This window comes from Castor canadensis, chromosome 3 (genome assembly GCF_047511655.1).
Source record: "Castor canadensis chromosome 3, mCasCan1.hap1v2, whole genome shotgun sequence".
Lineage (NCBI taxonomy): Eukaryota > Metazoa > Chordata > Mammalia > Rodentia > Castoridae > Castor > Castor canadensis.
In genome coordinates this window covers 15707308-15723984 of record NC_133388.1, presented here as the reverse complement: position 1 = coordinate 15723984, position 16677 = coordinate 15707308, and the positions used below count along the sequence as shown (strand labels likewise).

Below are 16677 nucleotides of genomic sequence, written 5' to 3'. Positions count from 1 at the left end.
AAATACAGAATAAACTCACAAGAAGCCTTTTCTCCTCTACTTAATTATCACTATTGTTTTGATAAAAGAGTCAGTAAGTCAGCTTTTATGGCAGAAGTTCTCTGTTTCTCTAGTCAGCTCCTTGCTGTTTTGGGGCCTCATCAATTTTTCTCCTACATAGAAGACAAGCTCTGACATACTATTGAATTCAGTGGACTTTCGTAAACAATAAGTGTCTGTGTCAGATACTGCCCCATATTCTGTAAAGGATATAAATATGGATAAGACATAGCATGTGCCTTCAAGGAGTATATGTTCTTGTAGGGGAAAAAAGCAAATGAATAAATAAAAGGTTCTGATTTGCATAATAGTTACATGCCATATGAATGTTAGGATATGCTAAAGGAAAATTTCTCCATTGTTCTCTTTCTCCATCCATCTTCCCTCTTGTCTTTGGAAAGTAACAGAATTTAGGGATCACATTCAATTACTGAGGGGAGGGTGGGCACATGTAATAAGAATGGCATCTGGGGACTAGATCATAGCATAAAATGAGGGTGAAGAGAGAACTAAGAATAAAGACATAAAAGTGGACCAGTGTTGGCTCTACTCTGAGATCTGAGAGTAGCTCAGCTTGTAGGAATGCTGAACATTCTGATTGGAGTGCCAGGAGATAAGTCTGGAAAAGCAGATCCTGATCTTGCCTGGTTTCAAGTCATCTGAATCAATAACAGTGTATTCTCCTTTTAAATTTCAATCAGTTATCCATCTCTGTGGACAAGCTGTGGTGGACTTAGTCTACACTAAAGTCATGGTAGAAATAGCTCTGCCTCTATGATTATAAATATATCAATATTTTTCTTTATAGAAATAATAAAATCAAATCCCCTAACATCTTAAATCACCATGGTTAAGAAAGATAAAGGACACACAGACTATAATTTAAAACTGCTATTTGTCATACCTTAGAGAAAATATTTGTAGCTATTTAGTTTTAAAGTGGAGGCTTAAATTTTACCACTTATGTATAATTAAAATAGTAATATTGTCTTTATCAATGAACAATATTCCAGCTTCTCTACAGCTGATTTTTCATAGGGATTTGATTAAGTTAACTTTACTTTATGAAGAGCATACCAGTCCCAGGTTTACTCTATTTTAAAGAAAAAGTGCAAGCTTGCAAAGCCCACAATGAGACAGTAAATTATTGAAATAAAAATGATTATTTTTACTTTATGCAAAAGTTCCTTTAACTAGCTCTTTTTTCAGTACATTTAATGGTTGATCATTACTGATGATTCTGAGGAAGCAAAGTAAGAACAGAAAACTTCATGTTAAAGCACTAAAGATCAACAAAGATGAATCTACAGGGCAACTTGGGCACATATAAAGTGAAAAAACTATGATTTGCTGGGAAAACTTAGGTTACACACCTTTTTGTTTTTGGTGACACTGGGGTTTGAACTCAGGGTCTTACACTTGCAGGAGCTCTACCACTTGAGCCATGCCCTGAATTGCTTTAGCTATTTTTTGAATAGTGTCTTGCTTTTATGCTCAGGCTGGCCTGTACTATGATCCTCCTATTTATACTTCTTGTGTAACAGGGATGACAAATGCAACACCATGCCCAGCTTTTTATTACATTATTGGTTGAGATGGGGTCTTGTACTGTTTGCCATCATTGGCCTCACACTACAGTCATCCTGATCTCTGCCTCCTGAGTAACTAGGATTACACGCATGAGCCATCATGTTTGGCTAAGATTACACACTTTTAAAAACATGTTCGCTTGTAATGAGAAGAGTTTGGAATATGTAAGCTGAAATATGATGGCCTGTTTTCTAGACTTGACTCAGATTGAAATGAAATGGGGGCAGGGTCCTAGTTGTGAATTCTTTTTCTTTTAGATCAAAGTCTCTAGATTTTTCAGGGTTTCAAATCAAAGATGCAAATCCCTCTTAGATGTCCCCACCTTCCATGTTTTTAGCTTTGGGACTTTGGAGTCAAGACAGTCAGTACTTGTTGGAGCCAAGCAGGACTGAGTGATACGTGTTCTCCTAAACCTCGCACCCTAGTGCTAAAAAGGATTGAGTGTTGAAGCTATATTGTAACAGCTATCATTTGCTGCTGTAATAGCATTGGACCCTGCAGGGAATTTAGATTCTGTGTCACATTTTTGGCCCAAACTTGCCTGAAGCAACAATGTCCTTCTAGTTGTAAAATAATACTCTGGAAAAAAAATTAAAGGTAGATAGTTTTCAATGGTGAAAGAGAATTCTCTAAATGTTATCCATTGTATTTTATAAGGATTTACATAAGCATTGTTTTTGTCCAAATCATATATTATAAATATTTAACTACATTGTACAGTGATGTTTCACATTTTCACACTCTCATTGAAATAAAGTGTTCTACACAAATTAATTTCTGATGCATGCCTAGTGAACAATAATGTTAATAATTTATGGTCCACTCTCTGCATGTGGAACACTGCAATAAACAAGTCCTTAAGTTTTATTTGAATCATTTTTGGTCAAGAAATTCTCTAAAGTATATAGCATATATTCATGGATAGACTCAATGAGACAGAAATGTTAATGTCCTAGAATCATACTGAAGAATGTCAGATAGTTTCCTAATATTAGAGACTCTTAGCTAAGTTGGTTGCCAAACTATTCCTTCATTGCCAACTGTCCCTTCTTATTATTTCACTTTGAACAGACCAACATTCTTCTGAATCATCTAAGGAAACTAGAAAACCATAATTTTTATATGCAAGTCTTAATTAGTAAATTATGAATTTGACATTATCTTCGTGCTAACGTCCCACAGAAAAGTGGGCTTCAGACAGCTCATTTCTGCCATCCATAGAAACATTTCTCATATTTTTTTTTCTTGGCTGTGTCCAAGATTGAGATGTTTCCAAATTAATTGAATCATTTATACCATAATTTTAATGGATGTAACCAAAGTTGATAAAGATTTGTAACCAAACCTTGTCATTATTTAGTAGAACTTTCCCTTGTAGCATGTGAGATGAGAATGCTGGTGTACTGACCTAACATACTAGACAAAAACTTAATTTTCAATTTAGAAGTTCTAATGTTTGTCAAAAGAAGGGCAGATAATGTAGAGTATTTTGAAGAAGCCCCAAAACATAAATACAGAAGAACAAATATCACTTTTCTTTCCCCAAATGTCCTAAACCAAAACTGATCATGAGGAGCAAAAGAACAAAGGGAGATAAGATACAATGTCTGACTTCAAAAAAAGCAGAAAAAGTCAATGTCAGGGTGCTGCTCAAACAGTTACTTATGAAGTTAAGAGGAAGCCCAGGGGGCTGGAGTTGGAGCTTAAGCGTTGGAGTGCCTGCTTTGCAAGCATGAAGCTCTGAGCTCAAATCCCAGCCTCCCCCCACCCCCAAAAAAAGGAAGCCATGGGTTCAGGTTTTTTTCTTTCCATGTGAACTTTTAGCTCACCTTAATGTTGTGTGTTTCTGTTTTTTAAAGTTCATGCTTCTCTTTCTGTCTGTCTCCCCTTCCCCCATATGTTTTTCATTGCATACTACTTCCGGGCTTATAGTGTGCTATTTATAATTTTGACTGTCATTCAAAGAGTACACATTGCTGAATCTCAGGATTTTGAAAAGAATTTTTTGTCCCATCTGATTCATGAGCATAATTGAAGTGAGCTAATATTTTGAACAAAATAATCAAATAGATCCTTTTATACTCAGTGGATTTTAGACTGTTATTTTTGGAGTTATGCTTATGTTTTAGAAAGCTGGAAAAGAAATTTCTCTTTATTACTGAGAGTAAAACTTTGCCAATATATTAAAAATGACTAAATGCAAAGTTTATTTAGGTATTCATCTCATAGTTTCATCTCACAGTTTGAGAATAACATTGCTTTATAGCCCCTTATTTTTATTTCCATTCCCTTCTTATTCCCAAGTAACTTGGTGCTGACGAACACTGTAACTTCTACCCCTGGACTGATGCTTTGCTTACGAGCCCAACTGTGTGTCTTTGAGTTTCATGTCTAGACCAGAACCTTTTAATATGTACTAGGAACAGAAAGAGTACTGCAATGTCAGTGTCAAGTAAGATTTTAATGTGAATTCACTGTGGGGGAGTTACCCACTGACTGCATTTCTTGCACTGACAGGACAACAATCTCCTGAGAATGACAACACCATCAAGGACTTGCTCCCAGAAGATGCTGGAATTGACCACCAGACAGTTCATCAGTTAATTACAGTGCTCATGAAGTTTATGGCCAAGGACGAGAGCAGCGCTGAGTCAGACATCAGCAGTGCAAAGGCTTTCAACACGGTCAAGCGGCACCTGTATGTTTTACTGGGTTATGACCAACAAGAAGGTTGCTTCATGATTGCACCTCAGAAAATGCGCCTATCAACTTGCTTTAATGCGTTTATTGCAGGAATTGCCCAAGTAAGTATAATAAGAGTTTTCGGAAGTCACATCATGGGTTTTGGTACCAAGGCACTAAATTCCAGTTAGCCAGCATTGAGTGTAAAGGTTTGTCTAAATGCCTTGGTATTAGGCAAGAGTATGTGGAGAGGAATATAAAAATGAGTAAGAATTAGTTATCTGAAACATGAAGGGAATGTGTATGGGTTTTTTCTTTTTTTGTAAAACGTATGTAACCTAAAATTTGACCATTTTAAGTGTACAATTCAGTGGCAACTAAGAACATTCATATTGTTGTATAACCATCATCACTATCCATGTATAAACTTTTTCATTATCCTAAACTAAAACTCTGAACTTGTTAAACAATAAGGGAGTACAGGATTTTTTGTTTGTGTGTTTTTTAAAAATCTTTTTCCCTTTCTTGGCTTCAAGTGGAGAGAGTTGGGTTAATCAATGTAACTTACTTTATATCACACTATCATCATTGTCTTTTTCATGTTTGTCTGCTACTTCTAACTGCTAAATCGTGTGTCAGGGTTTATATCTCCCATACTGTATCTCTTCCCATAGCAATGGACACTCATATTGTTCTCACTTCCTTACTACTACAAACAGCTCAGCAATGAACATTCTCATATACACACCTTATTGACCACTGTGAAAATTCTTTGGGGATATGGCTCTAGAAGTAGAATTGCTGGATCATAGGCTATGTGTATGTCCAGTTAGATCAGTGTTTTAAATTTCATTCTCAAGATTGGCTACAGCAATCTGCAAAAGTGTAGGATTTGTGGTTAGAAAGATGTCTGCTTGAATTTTAGCTTTGCCACTGTTACTAGCTCTTATGACCTTAGGCATCCTATACTTGTTTATTTGCTCATGGGTAACAGGTGTTTTTTTAATTTTCTTCAATTAGAGGTAACATACTGCAAAGTACCTTAATCAATGCCTTTCATATGGTAGGAACTCAATAGACAGTACCTGTTATTATCAATTTGCTCAAATAGATTGTAATATAATGAACACAGATAAGCAAAGTGAGAATAATATGTACATCGTTACCTTTTGCTGATGGTGATAACTGGGTAGATCACCATTAATACTCAATTGTCTGTTATGAAAACATAAAGTACTATTTTAGATAACAGATCCTGCTTTCCACCTTCCCTCCTTTTCTTCTCTGAATCTATATTGTGCATGTTTACTTTAGAAATGCAATTTAAAAATTAAAAGTTTAAAAACCCCAGGAAATACATGACAAAAGTAACTTATTAACATTTTGATGTATATTGGTCTTTCCAAATCTGTATCATACCTGTATATAAGTCCAGAAATGTATGTGTGTATGTACCTACACACTTTTTTATAATAATAGGATCATATTATACATACTTACTTATATGTAACCTATTTAAACCTAATTATTATTAAGTTCATATCATATAAATAAATTCATATAATCTCTTTAATAGCTGTAAAGTATTATGTTATATAAATAATATTTTACTTAATTAATTCCATATGGTTGAATGTGGAGATTATATTCAATTTGGGCCACAAAGTCCTACTGAATCTTTATACATATATTTTGGAACACTTGTCTGATTATTTCTTTAGGATACATTTAATTGCTATATTGGAGGGTATGTAGTTTTTCTTACTTTTGAATGCATGTTGCTAAATTGCTCTCCTGAAAGGTTGTACCAAATTGTCCTCTTGCCAGTGGTGACTAAGAATGCCTATTTCTCAATATGAGTTTTTTTCATTGAGAGTAGTTTAATTCTAGTTGATAGTTTATTTTAATAGATAAAAAAATCTTATTTTAATAGGTACTGAAATAGATAGTTAAAACTTTCCAAAAGGTTTTTAAAAAGTTTTTGTGAGTTTTAACTTCTCCCTTTCTGTATACTGGGTATTGCTGTTAATATCTTGTGAGATGCCTGCTAAGTATTAACCCCAGTACCATGAGAAAAACATTTTGCCTGTGTTTTTGCTGTGATGATTCATATTTTTCCTTTTGACTTCTGAGAGTTCTTTATAGTTTCTTTCAGTTACTAATATTCTTTCTATTTCAGGTTATGGACTATAACATTAACTTGGGAAAACACCTTCTTCCCTTGGTGGTTCAGGTGCTCAAATACTGCTCTTGTCCTCAACTACGGCATTATTTCCAACAGCCACCTCGTTGTTCCCTTTGGTCCCTAAAACCTCACATCCGGCAGATGTGGTTGAAGGCCTTGCTTGTCATCCTGTACAAGGTGTGTGGCTGAAGTCCCTCCTTTTTTTGGATGGAATAGTTCTCTCAAGAGAGTACAGCTATAGGAGGACACCTAAGAGACTTGAGTTGAGAATTTTGTGGGATAAAATTTTGACCTTCGGTATATGCAATTACTTCTGAGAAGCAAAGAGCTATTGGAATGAAAATAAAAATAGGAGGCCATATCAATGTATGCTCTAAAAATGTTTTGAAAAGTGATGAATTGTAGGAATCGATCAACAACCTCTAGGCTCAGAACATGATATTTTATCTAGGTATTATCATGTCAGAAAACAAGGCAGATATTTGAAATTGTTTTTACCAAATATGTATGCCATATAATATTCTTAAAGGCAGTTGTAGAACTGGCCTGTTTTGCTGTCAGTGGTTTGGTGTAAGAAGAAAATAATATAGTCCTTTTTAAAAGTAATACCATTATCAGAATCTTTGTTTACTTTTTTTGTACAGTTCTTTTAATGCTCAAGAGGTATTGAAAAAATATCTAGCAAGATCACCTGGAAAAACCTGTTCTTTAAAATAACTGTATTTTTTTCCTCCTATTTTATTGAGCAGTATCCATACCGAGACTGTGATATCAGCAAGATCCTGCTGCACCTGATTCACATAACAGTCAATACACTCAATGCACAGTATCATAGCTGCAAGCCCCATGCCACAGCAGGACCTTTGTACAGTGACAACAGTAACATAAGCAGATACAGCGAAAAAGAAAAAGGTACTTTCCATGTCAAAATTCTATCCCAAACTTAGCTTGAATACATTACACATTTTGGAGAGAAATAATTACATTTTCTTAGGAGATAGAGGAGCACCCTTACATATTGTTGTAGAGTAAAAGAAATTACTATTTTGTTAATTTTCCAACTTTCCTATGAATGTTACTGCTTTCACTTTTTGATTGAGCACTCAAGAGAAATAACTGGTATGCTTGTAAAGCATACATCATAAGAAATGTTAGGTAAAATACTTTCTACCATTTAATTTCATAGCCTTTGTAAAGTCTTCTTTGATATGTTGAAAACATTTTGCTTTTGGGCTGTGATGTAAATCTTGGTTGGTGGTCAATGGAATTACCATTTGAGAGTCTCTAGTTTGCCCCTGAATTTTGTGCTCACAGAATTTGAGCAGTCTAAATTTGCTGACATGCTTTTTTCCTAGCCTCATTATTTAATATGAAGTGATTCAAGGAAATGGAAACAAAACATTTTTGGTACATAAGTTTAAATTGTTTCCAATTTTGACACCTTTTCTATTGTTAGATTTTCCTCAAAAGCAACAATATAATGAAATGTTAAATACGATAAAATTACAGTCTGGGTGTTTTCAGGTGAGAGATGAAGAACCAATGTGAATATCTTTAATGAATGTCACAGTATGATTAGAACTATAAAAGGTGACATCATCTAATCTAATTCTGGGAGAAAGACAGTGCCTTATGACCCTTTGTGATTAGTATTGTCTGAGTTGAAGGAACTGCTCTCAAAATATTTCGGTAGGGTGAATTCTTGCCAGTGTTCTACTGTTTGTTACTGAAAGATCCAAGAATCTAGGTTGGCTTCAGACAAAAAAATCTGACAACTAGATTACATTCTGATACCATTCAGATCCTCCCTGAAGAATATCTTGTCTGTCAGTTTAAGTCTCTGGGAAATTGGGTTGGTTCAGTTAAACGATGGATGTTCTCAATGTGTGCTCAGTGTTTGGGCCAATCCCAGCTGAACCTTCCTAGATGGGAGGTGCCGTCTTGCTGTGTTCCCATCTCTATCGTCCAATGTGGTACATTTTGAAAATTATTCCAAAGTTATGTAATAGATGTTGTTATAGCTATTTTCTCAGAAAACTATTTTTCAAAGGAGAATTTTTAAAAAGGAAATAAAGAAATAAAACTGGTCATTTTGTTGCATTTTCTCAGAAACATGGGAATTGGATGGGTGATCTCATCTTTGTGGAAGTTCACTGGGAACTTTGTATCCATTTTGATTGTTAACATTTTTATTTGATTAAAAAGATTAACTATGGCTATGTCATCCAAAATTTACTACTTCAGGTTTCATTTACTTGTATACTTTTTTGCATTAGGATAGGTTCAATACTTAAACTTGGTGTTTATAGTTCCTTACATTTGAGAAATCCTGAGTAATCATAATCACATCTGAGCCTCATTTTGTCATATATAAATATACATATAAGTCAAATATTAAGATTTCAGTGATTCTCAACTCAAAAAGTAGGTTAATTCCATTTACTATGGCATTAAGTACATTTTAGTAGCCTTTTCTCTTGCTGCTTTGTATGTGGTTTTGGTATTTCAAAAGATGAAAGAAGAAAATTTATTAAGTAAATTTTTTGAGTTGTGACATAGCAATTTTTTCTTTATTAATGAGTCTTTGGGTTGATTTTGATTTAAAAGTGACCAAATGGAGACAGAAGGAAGGACATAGAAACAAGCTCAATAGGGATTAAGTGACCCATTTGTTTATGGAGAATTAGGATCATAAAAGTCAAATATTCTTTCTAGGATTCATGAGATCCATAACAATTACACATGGTAAACAACTCAGAGAAAAGTGTTACTCTAATAGGAAGAAATGTTATTTTCTGTTTTCTTTTTCCTTTGTTTATTCTTTCAGTTCATAATCATTTGTGGAGCTTTTGAGATGACAAGTGGCTTTTCTAAGCTTTTTCTGTGTGTTGTGTGTTTCATTACCAAATGTAGAGTACAGTATTTTGCATTCACAAAGTATAAGGTGCATGTACTGTTAGGCTGTGTCTATGCCAGTTCCCAAATCCCAGGAAGGCATATATGATCCAGAAAGGGCAAGACCTACCCCTGTTATTTAATTTTCTTTTTACCAAATTATCCTGAAAGTCCGTCCAAGATAGCAGGCAAGTTCAAGCAGTGTCATAGACTCCTGGATCAAGTAGCTGACTGACATCTATGTGTTGTTTGGTTTTAAGTGCACTGGAAAAGTTTCTCCAAGGAGGGCTCTATTAGAATATTGTGATGCCTCTCAAAAATGCTGCCAATTGTCACATAGAAAATGGCAGGTGATCTTGTAACAGATTGTTCTGTTCAAAGTAGGGATAATTTGATGCCTGGATGAAATAACAACCTCTGTTAGACTTGGCTGGTGTAGAAATGCCCCAGACTGTCCCAGAATGCTTTCACTGAAATGCTTGTGTAGACACAGCCTAAGAGAGAATAACCTCTTAAGTGTAATTTTGACTTTCTCTCCCCAATTAGAAGAAGATAGTGTTTTTGATGAATCTGATATTCATGATACACCTACTGGACCCTGCAATAAAGAGTCTCAAACTTTTTTTGCAAGATTGAAAAGGATAGGCGGCAGCAAAATGGTGAAATATCAGCCGGTTGAGATGAATGTTCAGAGAAGTATGAATTTTTTCTCTTAGTAATTTTATGCAGAAATGTTGTACTCTACTGTTTGTTTGGGGTGAAATCTTGATTTTTATTATGTTACTACACATTTTGATACCATTTATTTATATATATGTACGCACAAACAGTATATATATATGCACATTTATATATATACGTGAATTGACAGATACATCATTAACATCATGATTGTCTTTAAGGACCATTGCTTGATTTGATTTGTTGCAAAATGTTTGCTTCTCTTCCACACAATTTGAATACAGGCTCCTAGATCTGCCTCAGCCAAAAAAAAAAAAAAAAAAAAGAAAAAGACACCGTCTTGTACCCAAATGAATAGAGCTGAGGACTTATCCTAAAGCTTGATTTTGGAAATCAGATCTTAAACTACTGTTTTGGTTTCTTTCAGCCCAAAGATTTCCAGCTTTTGAAATTAGAATGAACCTTACAAAAACTTGACCAGAAAGTCAGTTTTCCCTTCTGGTAGAGCTGGGATTGTGATTATGATTTATGTGAATAAGTAGTATGCCCAAGTATGAGGGGGAAAATGGTGCAATCTCCAAGTAAAATAGTACTAGCTTTTTCTGTTTTAATCAGGTGAAATAGAACTGGCTGAATATAGAGAAACGGGTGCATTACAAGACAGCATTCTACACTGTGTGAGAGAAGAAAGCATTCAGAAAAAAAAGCTGCGCTCTTTAAAACAAAAATCTCTTGATATAGGGAATGCAGACTCCCTCTTGTTTACATTAGATGAGCATCGTAGGAAGTCTTGCATAGATCGGTGTGACATAGATAAGCCTCCTGCCCAAGCAGCTTACATCACACAAAGACAAAATGACCACGGATGTTCTCGACAAAATTCTGCTACAAGGCCTGACAATATTGAAATCCCTGAGAACCCAGCTCTGGAAGGTTTTCAAGAAATACGAAGGCCTGTAATACCAGAAGTTAGGTTAAACTGCATGGAGACGTTTGAGGTGAAAGTTGACTCCCCAGTAAAGTCTGCTCCTAAAGAGGATTTAGATCTGATAGATTTGTCCTCAGATTCAACATCTGGGCCTGAAAAACACTCTCTAATCTCAACATCTGACAGTGACTCTCTTGTATTTGAGCCTCTCCCACCTCTCCGAATAGTGGAGAGTGATGAAGAAGAAGAGACCATGAACCAAGGAAATGATGGTCCCTCAGATAAAAATGCTGCCTCCTCTCCCTCCATCCCCAGCCGTCCTTCTGTCCTCAGTCTAAGCACAACTCCTCTTGTGCAAGTGAGTGTGGAGGACTGTTCCAAAGACTTTTCTTCTAAGGACTCAGGAAACAATCAGTCAGCAGGCAATGAAGACTCTCTTCTCATAGCCCTGGAAGATCCTACAGACTCTGAAGAATTATCAAAGCCAGAGGAACTGCGAGAGTTTTCCTGTGGCAGTCCACTAACGCTTAAGCAAAAACGAGACCTCCTTCAGAAGTCATTTGCTCTCCCCGAGATGTCAATGGAAGATTACCCTGACCCTAGTACTGAGGAAGAGAGCTCTGGGCAAATGCCAAGTTCAGGGGCAAAAACTGTCCTCCTCAAAGTTCCTGAAGATGCTGAGAATCCCACAGAAATTGAGAAGCCTGATACGAGTGCTGAATCTGATACAGAACAGAATCTTGAAAGGAAGGTGGAGGAAGATGTAGCTGAAGAATCAGAATTTAAGATTCAGATTGTTCCTAGGCAGAGGAAACAGAGAAAGATTGCTGTCAGTGCTATCCAGAGAGAGTACCTTGACATATCCTTCAACATTCTAGACAAATTGGGAGAACAGAAAGATCCAGGTAAGCTCATCTTTCTTCTTTTTCTCAGTCTTCAAGTTTGTGCATCTTACTTGGTAGGGTTTTGGCATCAAATTCAAAATCTTATAATGTCAAGATATGACATTATAACTGCTTCATAATCACTGTGAATCCTTCCTGCTTACTAGAATGTGATGGATTCAGATGTGGTTCTTCTGGCTCCATAAATGTTTCTGTGTTTTTTGTTTCTAAACTCTACGGTCAATTCTTACCCACCATTGGCAATAACAGGCAATGATTAAGTCACATCAGGGTATTCTAAATACAATTTTAGCTTTCTTAAAATGGCAAAAGTAATTCAATTGAACTCTTTTTGCTTTCTTTTTTTCCTGCTCTACTTTAGTGAACTATAATATAGTCAAAGGAGGAACGAATGTGGAGGATTAAAATAAAGGGTGCTTAGGACTATTAAGAATCGATGGTATAATCATCTGATTGTATGTACTGTGCACACATTAGGAATCAAAAATTGCCAGTTATAATCTGGACTGTAATTCATGTATACCACTTGATGGTGAAGTTGTTACAGCACATGGATTTCTGCCCCAAGTGGCATTTTCTGTATTTTCTTGGAGGTACTTTTTCTAAGAAGACAACTTTTAAAAAGTGGCAAACTGATAGTACCCCCTCATCCTAAAACACAGTCTACTGTAGTATTACAATAAAGGTTGGAATACAACTCACTTTTTCTTCTTTTTGTTCATACTTACTTTCTTAGTTTAGTCCAAGTGATGCTGCTGCTGATGTGACTCTTCAGAAAAAAATAGAATTGGCTAGTGAGAGATATTTGAGTATATTAATAGGTTAAAGAACACTGAGAACTGACAAAGGCCTTAGAGGCCTCAAATCTTCTCCTCAATTTATATGAGAGGATTCTAAGGCTTAGACTTGGTGATGTACCTTTTCCTGGTTTATATGGCCAGGCAGAAGCAGTACCAGGACTGTCTTCCTGGTTCTAGTGGTGCTTTTCCCATTACTCCACCCAAAAGGAGCTGCTAAGAAAATAGCTTTGCCTCAGATATTTCCAGAGCTTTCTAGCATTCTTACTATAGGACAGAGCTCTGTATCTCAAAGATACTCTGTAAAAATCTACTGAATGAACATTAATGTATTTGGCAAGGGTCATGCTCCAGTCAGGCAGGGGAAAAAGATTCTGTTAATAACAAGAAAGTTTTGAGAATTTAAAAAGGTTTCAAAGAAAACTGATACACCCTTTTAGGAGCTAGGGAAATTGCTTCATATGAATGGAGGTCATCCTTGGCTTAGAAATGGTAGCTGTCTATAGAGGGGGAGTATAAGAAACTAATGAGGTCTGCAGGGTAGATATACATGATAAATAAGTTGTATATAGGTTATACTATATATGTTTTGTGTGTATATGTGTTACCTTTATTCATCCTTATGTCTGAATCTGATTGTCCTCAGGCTACAAGGAGGAAACTGGTTTTGTAGTCATGTATTTGATGGCAGAACAAGAGAAATGTATCTGACAATGATAATATATGTAAATTTTCTAATAATAATATATTAAACTGTCTTAATTCTGTATGTTTATAACCTGTACCTCCCATAGGCACACATATCTTCTGCCCATCCCTGCTGGGCATGGGAAGTGGGCCTATGGGCTCAATATATACTCAGACTTTCCGGAGCTTCTTTATTAAGCAGGAATGAGGGAAGCCCAGGCACCTACTTCTTCTAATCTTTCCAGAATCACAGCCTTTCCACCATTAATTGCCTTGAGCTCAGGATTCAGTCCCAGAATGCTGGGCTACTCTTCATCTCCCTCACTCAGATTTCTGTAAGCTTTACATACCTTCTGTTGCAAATGTTTTCCCACTCTACCCTGACTCCCAAATTCTGTCCCTGTGTCCTCAGAAATTGAAGGTCCTTCATGAGCAAAATCCCTTTCATTCTTTCTGTCTCTTGTGATTATTTCTTTCATCTTCTTAGTCTGATAGAAGCCTGGCTCTCCCTGATGACACACCTTTCTCAACAGCTCATGTGCTGTTGGGCTTATGCCAGGAGTTAGTTAGGTGTTTCTCTCTCTCTAGTTTTTTTTTTTTTTTTTTTTTGTGGTACTTGGGTTTGAATTCAGGGTCTCATACTTGCTAGGCAGGCAACCTATCACTTGAGCCACCCCACCAGCTTTTTTTGTGTTGGGTATTTTTGAAATAGTCTTGCTTTTTTGCCTGGCCTGGCCTCCTGGTCTCTTTCTCCTGAGTAACGATGATTATGGGTATGTGACTGGCGCCCAGCTAGATGTCTTCTTTGCACATCACTGCCCCTCTCAGACCATTCCCTCCTTATCTCTAAAACCTCCCAGCTCTGAATCTCATATCAGCAGACCATACCTCTCACAGTCTCATTGTGACGTTATCACTAACTCCTCTTTCTCATTTGTCAACAAATACGATTCCTGGCTCTTGATTCCTAAATTAGCCTTGCCTAATTTCTTATTGATTTCAATATTAGTGTCAGTGGCTCTTCTGACACTCTGGCTTTTCAGTTCCTTGAATTATCTTCTCCAGTGATTTTGTTGTTGTTTTATCCTCCACCTTAGCTCAGTTACTCATTTCCATGGTCAAATCACAGACCATGTGATTAATTAGAACCACAGCCTTCCCATGATCTCCATTTCATCTCCTATTCTCTGATTACCATTTCCGCCCCCCCACCCCTTCCTCTGGACAATGTGTTTTGATTCTTCTGTCTTTCACTGTTTGTCTCCTACTTAATGTCTTGTCTCTTTACTTACTTAAATTAAAATCTATTAGTATAATCTGCCCGTGCTTTAATCCTTTCTGGCTTTTGCTTTTGGAGCTGTGCTTGGATAAACATAGACCTTGTTAAATCAAACTCTCCATTTATTGGCACCTGTAACTATCAGATGAATGTGACTGGATAAAAACACATAATGTGGACTATCTATTTGAAATTCATGGTCACAAACCTCAGCTGGGTCCTTAAAGTTATCTGGCAACCATACCATATTTTCCTGATCCACATTTCCATTCTCCTACATGACTATTTCACAGCTACTTTTCTTCCCAAACTTTCATATTTCTTCCTATTTGACATCATCAGAAGGAATTTTCACAGCTTCCTATCTCCTCATCTGCCTACCTTCTAGCATCTGCACTTAATACACCTAGCTCTCCTGGCTGTCTTTCTAACCAAGATCCCATTTCTCTTACTGACTTAAGGATAGAGGCCCAAAACATTTTTTCTTTCTAAAGGACCTCTGACTTGAGCATGCAGATATAATCTTACTTCTCTCTCCATTTAAAGAAAAAAGCTCTTGAGTAAAATTCTTTTCACAATTATCACTATCTCCAATTTCCTGCCATTGTATTCTTTATTAACAAAAACACTGCTATGAAGCGTTCATCTATAAACACTCATTTTCTTGGTGATCTCATCTAGTCTGTATGTATTGTCTATATGCTAAGACAACAGTCAGATAGTGGTAATATTGCTGGAATAATGCTACATAACAAATGAGCAGCATAGTACAACAATAAGCACTAACTTAGTTTGAAAGTCTATTGGTCATCCGGGAACTGGCTAAGCTTGACTGGGCTTGGCTGGGTGGCCAGGCTCTGCTTCTCATGCCTGCTATCCATCTCTGGACACTATGAACCTAGGAGTATTCTTCTCATGATTAGCAGAGCCATAGAGATCAGGCTCAGTTGCACAAGCACTTTTCAAGCCTTTGGTCAGGTAATGCCTAAAAACACTTTGCTAGCCAAAGAAAACCACAGGGCTGAACCAAGCCAAAAGGGAAATATGCTGTGCATGTTCAGTGGGAGGAACTTCAAAGTGAGACCCTATTGCAAAAATAATGCAAAAACCAATGCAAAAAGGGCTGGAGGGATGGTCCAAGTGGTAGTGCACCTGCCTAGCAAGCACAAAGTCCTGAGTTCAAACCCCATTACTGGGCATTAAAAAAAAAGAATTTTAGGAGGTTTGCTGTGACAAACCATTAACTCTTAAGAAAGTTTTAAAGGTAATATATAGCTGCCTGGAATTATGTGGGACAGCTTGTTTCCCATTATTGATAGATGAGTAAGGCAATACTATATGCAGAAAATAGTTCATCTTAGGTAAGCTCAAATCATCAAACAGGAGAAAAAATGATAGTCTATTTGATGTTTGACTAACAAAATATAATATCTGAGTTCACAGTATTTATTTCACATTAGACACAGCCCCTGCTCTGAAATCACTTCTGTTTTAGCAATGTTATAGACAAGTAAGCAGACAATTACATTATAGAGTGAGACGTTTGGAAAAGGTTAAGGACAAGGTATTCTGTAATTATGTAAGAGGGTTACCTGAACCAGTGTTTGTTTGCATTTTGAAGTAAATGAGGTCCTGGAAGCCTTCTTGAGGGGGAATATTCTATATAAATTGAGATATAAATGATGAGTGGAAAACTGCCAGACAAAGGTGGAGATAGATGGAATGGAATATTAAGTATCTTTAGGTATTAGATGAAAAGAAATTTAGTATTGTGAACATTCTTAGCTTTAACTTTGCAACTGTGATATCATTAATCTCTAAAAGACATATCTATAGATGTGAACTGTAATATAGAATCAGCTTTCTATGGAACTTGAAAACCAGCACATATGTAATTCCCTTAAAGTTATTATTAGGGCCAAAAAGTATATAAAGATTTGAATGGGTACAGTAGACAAGAGGGAAGAAGACATGGAAAAGGATCTTGAACTTGCTTTTCACCAGTGTCC

The 16677-nt window shown here is 36.3% G+C and overlaps 1 protein-coding gene across 30 annotated transcripts in view; it reads left to right on the top strand.

The window, feature by feature from the left end:
* The window catches only part of Unc79 (unc-79 homolog, NALCN channel complex subunit), a 261091-nt gene that overhangs the window by 169986 nt on the left and 74428 nt on the right, over positions 1–16677 (top strand). For 27 of the 30 annotated variants that reach the window (XM_074067276.1, XM_074067275.1, XM_074067270.1 and 24 more), the window contains 5 exons: positions 4147–4433; positions 6491–6673; positions 7246–7408; positions 9938–10087; positions 10688–11905. In XM_074067276.1, the coding sequence (XP_073923377.1) occupies positions 4147–4433; positions 6491–6673; positions 7246–7408; positions 9938–10087; positions 10688–11905 (2001 nt within the window). The remainder of the gene's footprint in view (positions 1–4146; positions 4434–6490; positions 6674–7245; positions 7409–9937; positions 10088–10687; positions 11906–16677) is intronic. The other 3 variants (XM_074067265.1, XM_074067273.1, XM_074067268.1) reach the window with 1 other exon arrangement.